Raw genomic sequence first — 13,466 nt, forward strand, 5'->3', positions numbered from 1 at the left:
TTCATCAGGTCACTCACACACAACAGAGCCTCCTAAATTTCAGATGTTTAAGCCCTTAACAGTTTAGCAAAATGTCTGCGGTCCACACATTAACAGCATTAAACATGTATCAAACATCAAAATGTGAGTATAGTGAGACATCCCCACATAAGGTCCACCTGTGATACCTCCAAGGCCCACCAGTAGACTGTGACCCACACATTGGTAAGCACTGCTCTACAGAAGTTTGTCATGATAATTATTCAAAACAACTTTAAATATTATTCAAATTCATTATTTTCTTGAGAGAAGGAGTCAACTGATGTATTATTACTATTATTATTTGTATATATGCTTAGAGCAGATATTTAGATGAAACAACAGGAAACCAATTTTTTTTTATTTCAAAACATTCTTTTCACTTTTTTCTTTTTCAGGCTAGTGTCAAAATTATATTGATGTTTACAGTTGTTTTGTAGAAACCACAGACACATTATAAGCGGGTGAGCCCACAATGTGGCCCGCCCAGAAAAATTCTCATTCAGAAGAGCGGCCTGTGAATGGGACAATGCCCGAGAGGAAATGCGTGCATGTGTCTATGAGTACGTACCTGTATTTGTCATCTCTTTAGGACCTTTTCTGGCATAAACACTGGTGTTGTCAGGACCAGTAATCCTCATGGAGACCAAAACCTGGTCCTAATGAGACAGAACCTCAATTCTGGGGAACTGGTTAAATTTAGGGCTAAGATTTGGATTGGATTGAGGTTTAGTTAAGGTTAGGGATAACACTTTGTTTAGATTGTCCAGATGAATGGAAGTCACGTGTGTGTGTGTGAGAGAGAGAGAGAAAGAGAGAGAGAGAGAGAGAGAGAGAGAGAGAGAGAGAGCGAGAGAGAGACATTGGCAGCTGTGGCACTGGCACATGGTCATCATTCAGAGCAGTGGACACTGAAACCCTTCGACCAGGACCTCCAGCCTCTGTTTGGCATCAACATATTTGATAAAAAATCTTCTTATTGCCTCAGAAAATTGTCACTGAGCTCATCCGTTTTTCTCTTTTCTTACTGGGCTTTTTTCAATGATTACGTGTGGATTTATGATGGAGAATTAAGATGGTGAGAAAGAAAAAACTGCTGGTGTTCGGGTAAGTGTTTTTTCTGCTCAGTTGACATGTGTAATTAAAGCATTGCGATGATATAAAGTTACAACAAGAGACCAAACAGGTGTTTATACCTTTATATATGTGTTATATTTGGCATGGTATTTCTGCATGATAGTTGACGTTCTCTTTTCAGCGGCATGGCTTCAGCATCTTAAATTAATGATGAGATGGATATGCTAACTGCTCTCCTGGGCAGATATAGATTTCATCCTATCTAAATGTCATTTTGATCCAAACTAAACCCATGTCTACTGTTGAAACATTAATAATTATGGTGATTTGTAACATTGCATAAAACTAAATCACAACTAAAACAGTGGGGATTATTTTTATAACTGTTTTCCTTGATGTGAACTAACCTGTGCTCCAACTATGTTTCTGTCAGCTTCCTCATTGTGTCAGCGCTATTGTGGCAGCGTTCGTGACACAACAGCCTATGTTTGTATTGTGTGTGTATGTATAGGTGACCTTTACATTGTCAAAATAATCCCAACTAGCATTCTCTTTCTATAAGAATTTGGATTTTTTGGGGGGCTTTTCGGTCATGTTTTGCTACAAACAGAAAAATGTATTCATGTTTTATTTTTCTTCAGATTTACATTTATTGCTCTGCCAGTGGACGAAAATCATCCTTTGTGTTCTTTTGCTTTCAGAATTTGTGGAAGCATGATGTGGGATGGATAAACAACAACAAAACTCTAGTGTAAGTTTATGTGTGGGTCACTGCGGGTTTGATGTTTTATTTGTTTGGGTTGGTTTGTTTCCTAATGGTGACCCTGTTGACCTCTAAAAGGGAACATGTGTGAGTCAGTGGTCATTTGAACAATTATAGATTACCTAAACAGCAACATGTATATAACGTCCCATATAATGCAGCAGGTGGACTCAGAAATAAGGGTTCCAAAAGGGTCCTTTTCCAAGGACTGAGTTCTACCTGGAACCATTTGCTTCTGAAAAACCCTTTCAGGGAGAAAAGGTTGTTCAAGTGTTCTTGGTAACACTAATGGTTCCAGTAAGAACCATTTTGATCCAGAGAACCCTTTAAAAACCTTTCCTGAATAAAGGGGTTTAAAAGGGTTCTTGGTGGAACTCTCCAAAAGGGCTCCAGGTGGAACCTTTATAAAAAGGTTCTACATGGTGACAAAAAGGGTTCTCCTATGAGGACAAGCCAAAGAACCTTATATGGTTCTACTTAGCACTTTTATTTCTAAGAGTGTATAGGATTTATAAGGACTTGAAATAATTCCCAATGATTCCATATTTTGAATATTGGTGTTTCACAACCACCTATGTTTTAATCTAATATACACATGTAGACCATGTTTGTCTTGTAGTTTTCATGAAAATACATAAAATAAATTGAATACCAAACTGTATTTGTCCCTTTCTTCATAGATGGCCTCAAATGACCCTGACCTTCCTGACCCCTCTGGTGACCCCCAGCCTGGTGACCTCATTGAGATCTTCAGACCAGCCTATCAGCACTGGGCTCTCTACCTGGGAGATGGTTACATCATCAATTTAACTCCTGTTGGTTAGTCAGAAATCAGAATCAGAATCAGTATTTATTGCCAAGTACTTTTACACATACAAGGAATTTGTTTAACTTGGTGTTTTGGTGCATTTAAACAGAATAGTATTTAGAAAATAAAAACCTAAGATATAAAAATGTACGTAAACAAATATTGACTGCCCTGTGATGATGTACTGACAAGCTGTCCAGGGTAAACCTGGCCTTTCGCACTATATCAGCTTGGCACCATGTCCCCTGCAACACTCATTTGGAGGATAAAGCAGTCAAAGATGGATGGAGGGATATAACTTTACTTTAATATACATTGAATATTTCCATCTTTATCCAGCTGTTGTGATTGTGACATATTTGACTGGCCAGTCAGAGGCAGTTTGGATATATTTGTCGGGTTAAATATTTGGGCTCCTGCAACTTTTGGTTTGTTTTGAAAGGATTAAAGTCAACTTCCACTTGTCTAAAAACAGATCAGCTTTGTATTTCTTGTAAAGGTTATTTTGTGTAGTGGGCCAACTCATGGAAACAATTTGTCTCATCTTTTCTCTTAGATGAGACAAAAAGTTTTATAGGTCACTATAACTGCCAACTGCCTTGCTTTTTTACATTAAAAAAAAAACAAAACAAATACTAAAGCTCCTCGCTTCTTCTCCAGATGAGAGCCACACAGCTGCTATGTCCAGTGTGAAGTCCGTCTTCAGCAGGAAGGCAGTCGTGCGCATGCAGCTGCTGAAGGAAGTAGTGGGAAGTGACTCGTACCGTGTCAACAACAAGTATGACCACAACCACACACCACTGCCCATCTGTGAAATCATCCAGCGAGCGCAAGTCCTCATTGGCCAGGAGGTGTCGTACGACTTACTGGGAAGCAACTGTGAGCACTTTGTAACCCTTCTGCGCTACGGAGAGGGAGTGTCCGAGCAGGTCAATACTGTTTTTTTGTTTTGTTTATCTCTCACTTGTCATCAGGGGCTAAACATTTAATACGGGGGACATTAGTGAATAATTAAAGCTGCTGTCAGCAACGCCTTTTGGCTAACTTCCTGTCCGTTGCTGCAGTTAGCATGACCCTGTCACCTCAGGAAAGAGAACCCAACAAACAGTCTAGAGAAGATGGGGGGGGAAGAGCAGACACGTGCAGCTTTGTTTACTGTGGAAATAGAAATTAAGCCTCTTCTTCTGCTTCTACTTCCAGAGAATTAGACAATTTTGCATATGTCAGAATAGTCCATTCTGCCTGAATGCTTGATGCATTTGTATTTTGCCTTTACTCCAGAAAACGTTATTGTCTGTCATAACAGACGTTTCCGAATGAAGACATTTTGCACGTGTCAAACTTCCTTGTGAACAATGAACAATATTATCGGCACGAGATCTGTCTGACCTTGGCTCATGAGAAATAAATCTAAAGCAACTGGTCGTAAAATCCTCCTAATATGTCACAGAGACTCAGGAATAATATTCATATAACAAACTGAACTCACCAACAACAACAGTACAGCCGAGCAACCACGGGTTGCCAGTTACGTCTGAGCTACAATGGCGGAGAAAACGAAACCCTAAAAGACATCGGTATTTTGAATTTGAGTGTAGTAACCGTTTTTGGCCACATTCTTACATATGGCGCCTTTAAGTGCTTCAGTTCAGCAGGATTGAAACAATGCAAATTTAATGTCTTTTCGTGACCCGGAAAATTTCTTTCATGTTTGCATGGACTTTGTATGTAATCTCATCTCCAGCACTACATTTGAAACAAGTATGGTTAGGATTTAGACTAAAGTTTTGAGCAGCAATAATTATGCACTGATCAGTTGTGAATTATGCTGTATAATTAATATGTAATGAAATACAGGACTGTTATCATGTTTTGATTTATCGTGACCTCTGCCGTCCTTTGTCGTAATAAAACTCTGTTTCGTGTCCACAGGCCACACGAGCCATTGGGGCTATCAGTATGGTTTCGGCAGCAGCCAGTGCCTTTTCTGTCCTGGGACTGATCAACACACGATCCAGAAACAGGCCTTTCTGACAGCTGTGTTTTTCACAGGGGGCGCTATCTCCCAACATTCATGTGGCTGTAATAAAGCAAATAAAATAAAGCATAAAAATGCAAACATGCATACAAAAAGTGGTATTTGTAGTTTCACAAATTCATTTAACATTCCAAAAGTTGCAGATGTATACAGATGTATCATGTAGAAAGCACTGCCAACACTAAAACAAATATTATTTAACCTTTATTTTACCAGGATAATCCCATTGAGATTGCGAATTTCAATGTCCTGGCCAAGAGGCAGCAGCAACAAACACACACATCGACAAAGACAACGTATCTAAACTAAAATAAGACAATAACAGACATTAGAGAGCCTAACGACAGAAACCTTTTTTAGATTGTTATTCCTTCAGAATGAAAAATACTGATCCAGAAAATCCAGTTTGAGAGTGCTGTGTAGATTGTTCCAGTCTGAAGGAGCACAATCCTTTTTGGGATGCCTTTTTCCCACATGCGTTTAAAAGTAGGACTTTGCAGACAGCAGGTGGCGGTAGCGTCCTGTAAACAAAGGAAACAAAACCGTAGAAGAAGAAAGTCAGCGTGCCGTGCGTGACGTGAATCCCCAGCGCCGAGGCAGCAGTCACACGTGTTGTTTTCATGGACGTAGTTAGAGTGTGATATTATCCGTGTTTGAGTCTTTAATACAACCGCAACCACAAACATGGGGAAGAAACTCAAAGTCGGAAAGACCCGGAAAGATAAATTCTACCACCTGGCCAAAGAAACGGGTACATTACCACTGCTTTGAGGGAGATATTAGCTTTAGCATGTTTGCTAGTTGACTCGCTCATCTGTACCTCTTCTTTTCCAGGATATCGCTCCCGTTCTTCCTTCAAACTCATCCAACTCAACCGTAAATTTCAGTTTCTGCAGAAAGCCAGAGCTCTGGTCGACCTGTGTGCTGCTCCCGGAGGATGGTGAGCTGCTGTCAACACCCGATCACTGATACTTTTGTGTCAAAGACTAAGATTTAAGCCAGCGTGTGAACATGCTAACATCGTGTCCATTTAAAAACTCTGTTTCCTTTTTTGACAGAAGAACAGAAAGAGACCTTACTCTTATAATAGCAGTGTTCTGAGATAATACTTGACCTCCTATATATAGTTGTTATGTATCATTGCGTGGTCATTGTACACTTGTCTTATTTAAAAATAATACTAATACAATAATAATAATAAAACATAATTCAATAATTATATATATATTAATATATATGTAATGTCTGGTTTAGATAACATTTGTTTTTAATAAATATCAAGTGAATACATTTGTATTACAGTATAACAAATGATAGGTCTGTCAGACTGATGATTAAAATTCTCTCCATAGGTTACAGGTGGCGTCAAAGTTTATGCCCGTTTCAAGTCTCATTATCGGTGAGTCCAGTGTTCTCATTTTCTCTTTTTTTCATTTTCCATACATAATAATTAACATGTTTCTGTGATTCTGAATTTATTGCATCTTGGCTACCATTAATCTTAACAGTGGACTCAGTGTATCATTTCAGAAAATAAATGTCCAAATTATCATAACTATTATAAATATAGTTAAAACTGTCATATTAAACTTGTTTTAACGGAATTATAAACTTTTAACAAGTTTGTGTGTATTCATCCTAAAATAAATGGTTTTACTCTAGTGAAAGTTATTTCTGAAAAATTGTAAATGAATGTGTTGCTAATTGTTACCTCCTGTCAGGTGTTGACCTGGTGCCCATCAAGCCAATTCCAAATGTGGTGGCTCTGCAAGAAGACATCACCAGTGATAAATGCAGACAGGTGAGACAGCTGCTGCAGAGGACAGTGGGTCAGAGTGGTCAGTTTAATAAAGAAACTTAAAAAAACTTGGACAAGTAGGTTTTTTTTTTTTTTAATCTGGAAGAAAACACTGTTTTCCAAAGATACTGTATATTGCTCTAGAATCACAGACTACAGTGGTTGTTCTTAATATGTTTACATTTATAAACTGAGAAATTATCTCTCTTTTATACAGGCTTTACGAAAGGAACTGCAGACATGGAAGGTTGATGTGGTGTTGAATGATGGAGCGCCAAATGTGGGAGCCAACTGGGCACATGACGCCTTTTCACAAGGTAAGTGCACCTAAAGCTAATGTTCAAGGACAAAAAAAAAGTGCTCACCAGAATGCTTCAGAGCTTCTGCTTCTGCCATGGTAGTCAATATCCAAATCAGTTTTTGAATGTTGTATAAATCAAATTAGCACAATGTAGGAGTCAAATGTCTGAAATTGCCTCCAGTTTGTAAAGATTATCCTTCAAGAAGTTGTTCATTTATTATGTGTTTTATTAAGGGCTCATACTCGTGTCATAGTTAATGGTATTTAAACCGAACAGCTCAAAAATCTCTTTCTCTCCCTCTCCTTCACCACCAGCTCATCTGACACTTATGGCTCTGAAACTGGCCTGTGAGTTTCTCACCAAAGGTGGCACTTTTGTGACAAAGGTCTTCCGGTCCAAAGACTACCAGCCACTGATCTGGATCTTCCAGCAGTTCTTCAAGAAGGTGCAGGCCACAAAGCCACAGGCATCCAGAAACGAGTCTGCTGAGATCTTTGTCGTCTGTCAGGGTCAGTTACCAACCATCTAGATTTTTATGTTTTCAAAATTGGAGTCTAAATTTTAATCAACTTTGCAGATCTTATCTAAAGCCTGTTTGTTTTTCTTTAACAGGCTTTGTTGCCCCTGACAAAATCGACAGCAAGTTCTTTGACCCCAAACATGCTTTCAAAGAGGTGGAGGTGCAGGCCAAAACCGTGAAGGAGCTTATTCCTGTCAAGAAGCCAAAGGTAACAGCTTTGTTTAGTCACTATGAGGATGTTGAACTTGATTTATAATTTCCTGTAATTAACTGATAGTGTAAATGTAGTGCAGTAGTTCTCACCCACACACAACCTTAATTATACCATGACTTTACTGACCAAGCAGTTGTTCTGTTCAAGGCGGAGGGATACACTGATGGTGATCTGACACTCTACCACAGCTTTACAGTGACGTCCTTTCTCAAAGCTGACAATCCTGTGGACTTCCTGAGCAAAGCCAATGAGGTGAGATATGTGTAGTTTTAATCTGTGCATATTCTTCCATAAATGGTCCCAGTATATGTGAGCTGTGAAGGGATGGCATGTATCCTGACACAAAGGTCACTCTCTGGCGAAAGAAAGAGCGACAACTGTTCGCAAGACTTTTTTTAAGCATAGTAATAAACATCTGGTGCACAAAGCAAGAGAGCAGGGGAGGGAGAAGCTTTTGCTGCAAAGCTAACTGCTATGCTATAATAACCACCATATATACATTTGTGTGTAAAGATGGTGAATAAGCAATTGAATGCTATGATCAATTAAACAAGTGTATGTCCAGTGAATTGTTAACCACAGAAAAAAAGTAAATAGTCAACACAATAGTAACTTTGCATCAGCAGTTGTTACTCTTTAAGAACCACACCACCTGTTTAGCCACATGTGGTTGCCATTATTTATTTGAACTGGTCTAAATACAGGGTGAGGTCACATTCTTGTGTTTTTGACGTTTGGCTAGTGTTACATTTTTGTGGTTACTGTGACCGCCATACTGATTATCTGCTTGGGACCAAAACAAGACCTGGTTTAAGAGAATATTGTTTTGAATACATACAGAATAAGCTCACTTGTTGTAACTTTTTTATTCAGATCTCCTTCGACAACCCAGACCTGGAGTCTCATGGAGCCACCACTAATGAGATAAAGCTGTGTTGTCGTGACATCAAAGTCTTGGGGCGTAAAGAACTCCGGTAAGTCCCTTATCTATTTGCTCAGGTTTCTATATAATAAAACAGCAGTTTGTAATTTATTTATAAAAATTAAAATAGATTCATAAATAATGATGCGGATGAAGTTCAGAGACTTGATGCTATCCTCATGTCTGCAGCCTGCTGCTGAGCTGGAGGTCCAAGCTGCGAAAATATCTGGTCAAGAAACTGAAGGAAGCAGCCAAAAAGCTTGACAAGGACATCAGGTAAAAAGCATTTCCAGCATATTCACAAAGAGCCAAACTGAAACGTAGTTGTGTCTTTACAAGGATTTGCAACACAGCACCTCAAAGTTCTCTGTATGCTTTGGTTTCAGCGGAAGTTCTGATGAAGATTCAGATGCAGAGCCGGACAAGAAGAAGAAGAAAGATGATGATGAGGAGGATGAGGATGAGAATGAAGAGGAAGAAATGGTGCAGAAACTGGCAGAGCTGAAAGCTGAAGAGGTAGCTGAGCTTAAAAGGTAATGTCTTTTTTTAATCATCTTTACACTAACAACTTTTTACTCTATGGACAGTTTTAACCACCAGCACCTGGTGGTGGAGTGCAAATGCAATGGGAAGGTGTTTCCCATGATGAGGAACATGATCATCACTCTTAGTTTGTACCACTGTTTTGCTCCATCTGCTTATCAGGAAGAAGAGGAAGCTGCTGAAGGAGCGGAGGAAGCAGAGGGAGAGAGTGGAACTGAAGATGGACCTGCCAGGTGTTTCCATCGCCGACGACAACGACACATGCCTGTTCTCTCTCGTCTCCGTCAAGAAGAAAAATGTAATGAACCCTCCCACGTTGGCTTATGAAGGCTATCTTTATATGTAGACTTGACACTGTGAGGGTCAAGTGAGGAGTTTTCTTACACTCAAATTTTATAACCAACTTCTCACGCGACTACATCACCATGGTAACTCAAGCTGCACAGTTTTGATACAGTTGATTTGAGGATGTTCCTTTGGTGTTGACCTCTCTATCAGGTGCTGGCTGATATATCCAAGGGAGACATGCGGACCGCAGATGCTCTAGCAGACGGAGAAGATGACATGCACCTGTCTGAGGATGACGATGAGGAAGATAAAATGTCCCTGGCATCTGATTTGGATGATGAGGACTTGGAAGAGATTGAGCAGAGACAGGCGGAGTTGGAGAAGAAAGCACCAAATAAGAAGAAGTAAGTAACTGTTCAGACCATAAATCTCAGAAACTTTAAACTGTCTATGTGGTTTTGAGTTTACAATTTTATTTTTGTTAGATGGTATAAAAAAAAAGATAAAGAAAGATGCCCTCAGTAATTCATTTTAAAGACATTGTGTTCATTATCTGATCATTTATGCATTTGTTTTTCAGAGTCAAATTTGCTGAGGAAGAGGAGGATGATGAAGGACAGGAGAGTGGTTTGCTGGTGGAGCTGGAGGGAAAGGATGAGAAGAAAGAGCGAGAGACCAACCTGTGGTTTAGCAAGGTTTGTCTGTTTTCCTCCCTTAATGCAACATAAATAGTTCAGGTGGGTGGTAATTATTATTACTGGGAATATACTATACACAAACTTAACTCACATATTTTTCAAGTGAATATGCTATCATAATAATCCAGGAATGTTTTTCAACTTTAAACAAGCCATTACTTCCTTAAAACAACAATCATTTTTAAGACACAACACCAAACATTTCACCAAAAGTTCTATAAATTTGTCATGTGTGGAAATTGTTTTCTGTGGATCTCTAACCTGTAACGGTGCTGCCCATTTACTCTGCAGGGCATCTTCTCAGAAATAGACCTGGAAGGAGATGCAGAGGATGAACTCCAGCAGACTGAGTTGCTCCAGAGCAAACCGACAGGTAAAGACTATCATCTGTTTCTCTTTAATTTCTCTAAAGTCAGCAAGGTCCAAAAGCTCAGAAGTACTGTCTGTAACACAATATTAGGCAGGGGATTTAATGTTGTGGCTGATAATGTTCCTTATTATAGTTACAAGAATAAAACATCTTCTCAATTTGGGACTGAAAATAATTTGAATCTTTCACAGGAAAAAACAAAAAGAGGAAAGCTGAGGAGAAAGCTGAGGAAGCTGCTCAGCCAGAGGAGGAAAAAGCAGGACCTTCACAGGAAGCTAAAGAGGAGAGTGACAGTGACTCAGATGACAGCAGCGATGATGAGAAGTAAAACCTCATTTATTTTTGTCCAGTTTGTGTTTTTAAGATGGTTAGTGAATCGTATGACCAAGCTTCATTTTATTGCTGTTCAGCTTTCTATGCTATAACATTTTCACATAAATGAAATCCTAAAATCACAAATAAAATGCTATACAAACCAGTCTTAACTTTTTTTCCCCAGGGAGATTACTAAGATGAAGCAGGCGAAGGGCGCTGGTGGGAAGTCGGGAGACACAGAAGATGGAGACTTCCAGGTTGTTCCTGTAGAAAGCACCAGTGAGTAATGACAAACATTTACTTACTGTTGATTAGAGATGTTTGACTCAAACGGAGAAATCTGTGTTTCTGATTCAACGATCACTATAGGGTGTGAGTAGAGATCGACTGTTATGTTTTTTTCTGTAACTCTTTAGAAATCAGGGGGACCATGTGATGATGTTTTTTTTAGTTGAAATATTTGGCTGATTTTCTTTTTTTTTACTATATCTGATAAAATGTAAAATATAAGTTTAGTAATAACAAATGGTACACAAAATTGTTCACTTCAATTACTATCTTGGTGCTAAATAAAACTAAATATCAAATGATCATCATTTTATCAGTAATTATAAAATAATTGGCCAATGCAGAATCAAAGACGGGAAACATCTACCTGTAGCTCAGAGTGTTTTGTATTCCCCAGGTAAGAAAGCCAGGATCCTTGATGCAGAAGGTTTGGCTCTCGGCTGTCAGATTGCTACGTCCAAGAAGAGAGCCAGAGACCTGGTGGATAACTCCTTTCATAGGTTTGTGATGGTTCAAAGTGCACCCTCATTCTATATGATTCAGTTTGTTTAACCACATTTTCTTATTAATGATAAGCGTCTTAAGAAGAGCTCTAGCTCAGGGTTTATAAACTCCTAATATTATAGTAACAGTAATATCACAAATGTTTTAAGTCTTATTTCAAAATTAAGTCCAAATGTTTTTTACACTGATAACATTGACTATAGTTTTATGAAGGCACATCAATTGCTGTAAGGATTGGATAAAGATGTAAAAAAAACATGAGTTAATACATAGCACAGTATTATAAGTACGGCTTTTGTGCTTCTGTAGGTTTGCTAGTTCTGAGGAGCCGTGGGAAGCACCAGAGTGGTTTATTGACGACGAGCGCAGACACAGGAAGAAGCCTATACCTCTCACTAAAGAGATGGTGGAGGAGTACAAACAAAAGTGGAAGGAGATCGATGCCCGACCCATCAAACGAGTCGCTGAGGCTAAAGCCAGGAAGAAGAGAAGGGTAAGTTCACGAAATAATTACAACAGTGCAAAAACGGGGATTAGAATCTCGAGAACGGCAGATAGAAAGTTTCCTCTTTCAAAGGTCCGGAACATCATAATGCCTAACAAGGGTAGTATCACATTAAATTTCCTTTTCAGTTTGAAGTGGAAGGGTTGTAAGAAATGAAAAATTACGGTGAAATAATTCAGGGGGTGCAGATGGCTCCGTTGGCAGAGCTGAAGCCTTATGGGTCAAGGCCCCCCGCAGTGACCATGGTTAAATTCCACCCTGTAGTCAATTGTGACTCTGACTTTTGTGCTATTGTCGTATCAAATATAGGTGGAACACAATTGGGACTAAAGAAAGTATGAATTATTTACACTAAGTTCACATGTTATTTATGGTTTACTAAAAAAACGAACACTTGTTTTGAATAAGATGTGTTCTTCAGTAGGAAGCCACATCTCTTGTATCATGAAATCTTTCATGGGTCAAAATATTTTTTTGGATCTTCATTTGTCACTTTCTGTGCGACTTGTCTAGATGCTGAAGAAGATGGATCAGGCAAAGAAGAAAGCAGAGGCCGTTGTCAACATAGTGGACATCTCTGAGAGGGAGAAGATGGCTCAGCTGAAGAGGTATGATGTTACACCTGTACGGTTGTAGCCGCACCAAGAAAAGAAATGATGACGTCGTGTTGCTTTAACTTTTGCTACATTTTCATCATTTTTGTCTTTTCTTCATTCTGTCAGTATCTACAAAAAAGCAGGCCTGGGGAAGGAGAAGAGAGAAGTCACATACCTTGTGAGCAAAAAGGGAGTCGGCAAGAAGGTGAGACGGCCCCCAGGACTCAAGGGAGTCTTCAAAGTTGTGGACGGTCGCATGAAGAAAGACATGCGGGGAATGCAGAGGAAAGAGCAACGCTCTAAAGGGGGCAAAGGAAAAGGAGGCAAAGGAAGACCAGCAAAGGGTGGAAAAGGAGGAGGAGGAAGGGGTGGGAAAGGTGGGAAAGGAAAATGAGTTTGACCCTGTGATCTTCCTGTAGACCTGCCTCTATCTGTTAAACATGGCCTGAGCTCTTGTTGGAGCCTTGTGTGCTAAGTCCCATAGTGCTGGCTCTTGTATGATGGACAGATGCCAAATTGAACTTTGGTCACCGATGCAAATACTTTCTTTTCAACAACTTTGCCGAGGTTCTTTTAAAACCCTGGCCACCTGAGCTCTGGTGTGGCCGTATTACAATGCAGGTGTTTTTTTTTACGTCTTTTTGAAGATGTAAATAATTTCCCTTAAGCTTTGAATCGAGTGGTTTGACAGAAGAGCTGAACTGTACGTTTTATACAACAGTAAATGTATTCATTGTATTCTGTAAATATTAAAGACACATCTTTGCAATTTGCAAATTAGGCCTTTTTGTGTACAGTATGTCCTGATGCTGCAGTTGAGTATAAGGCTTGAACCAAATTAAATGCTTAAACTGGATTGTGTAATCTTGGCCCTCGACTGACATCAAGCTCCAACCATC

At 39.3% G+C, this 13,466-nt stretch overlaps 2 protein-coding genes across 2 annotated transcripts; both read left to right on the plus strand.

The window, feature by feature from the left end:
• Positions 1-1,819: 1,819 nt before the first annotated feature.
• On the plus strand, positions 1,820-4,700 carry plaat1 (phospholipase A and acyltransferase 1; the record flags this gene model as incomplete). The annotated part of the gene is made up of 4 exons (XM_083887498.1): positions 1,820-1,846; positions 2,539-2,677; positions 3,327-3,595; positions 4,599-4,700. 4 exons carry the CDS (start codon positions 1,820-1,822, stop codon positions 4,698-4,700), a joined length of 537 nt encoding a protein of 178 aa, XP_083743624.1.
• Positions 4,701-5,297: 597 nt separating this feature from the next.
• Positions 5,298-13,273, plus strand: ftsj3 (FtsJ RNA 2'-O-methyltransferase 3). Its single transcript, XM_083887639.1, has 21 exons — positions 5,298-5,455; positions 5,539-5,644; positions 6,057-6,103; positions 6,426-6,505; positions 6,720-6,819; positions 7,119-7,313; positions 7,417-7,532; positions 7,686-7,790; positions 8,412-8,512; positions 8,650-8,736; positions 8,847-8,993; positions 9,166-9,301; positions 9,502-9,695; positions 9,872-9,986; positions 10,281-10,362; positions 10,551-10,683; positions 10,859-10,953; positions 11,360-11,462; positions 11,776-11,959; positions 12,485-12,579; positions 12,694-13,273. Exons 1-21 carry the CDS (start codon positions 5,389-5,391, stop codon positions 12,959-12,961), a joined length of 2,556 nt encoding a protein of 851 aa, XP_083743765.1. The 5' UTR covers positions 5,298-5,388; the 3' UTR covers positions 12,962-13,273.
• Positions 13,274-13,466: the final 193 nt, after the last annotated feature.

This window comes from Microchirus variegatus, assembly GCF_963457635.1.
Source record: "Microchirus variegatus genome assembly, chromosome: 4".
NCBI lineage: Eukaryota > Metazoa > Chordata > Actinopteri > Pleuronectiformes > Soleidae > Microchirus > Microchirus variegatus.

Bases quoted from the DNA above. Each gene is read 5' to 3' on its own strand.
- ftsj3 (XM_083887639.1), top strand. From the start codon at position 5,389: ATGGGGAAGAAACTCAAAGTCGGAAAGACCCGGAAAGATAAATTCTAC. The intron at 5,456-5,538 runs GTACATTACCAC...CTTCTTTTCCAG, and splicing joins CCACCTGGCCAAAGAAACGG to GATATCGCTCCCGTTCTTCC. The intron at 8,994-9,165 runs GTAATGTCTTTT...TCTGCTTATCAG, and splicing joins GAGGTAGCTGAGCTTAAAAG to GAAGAAGAGGAAGCTGCTGA.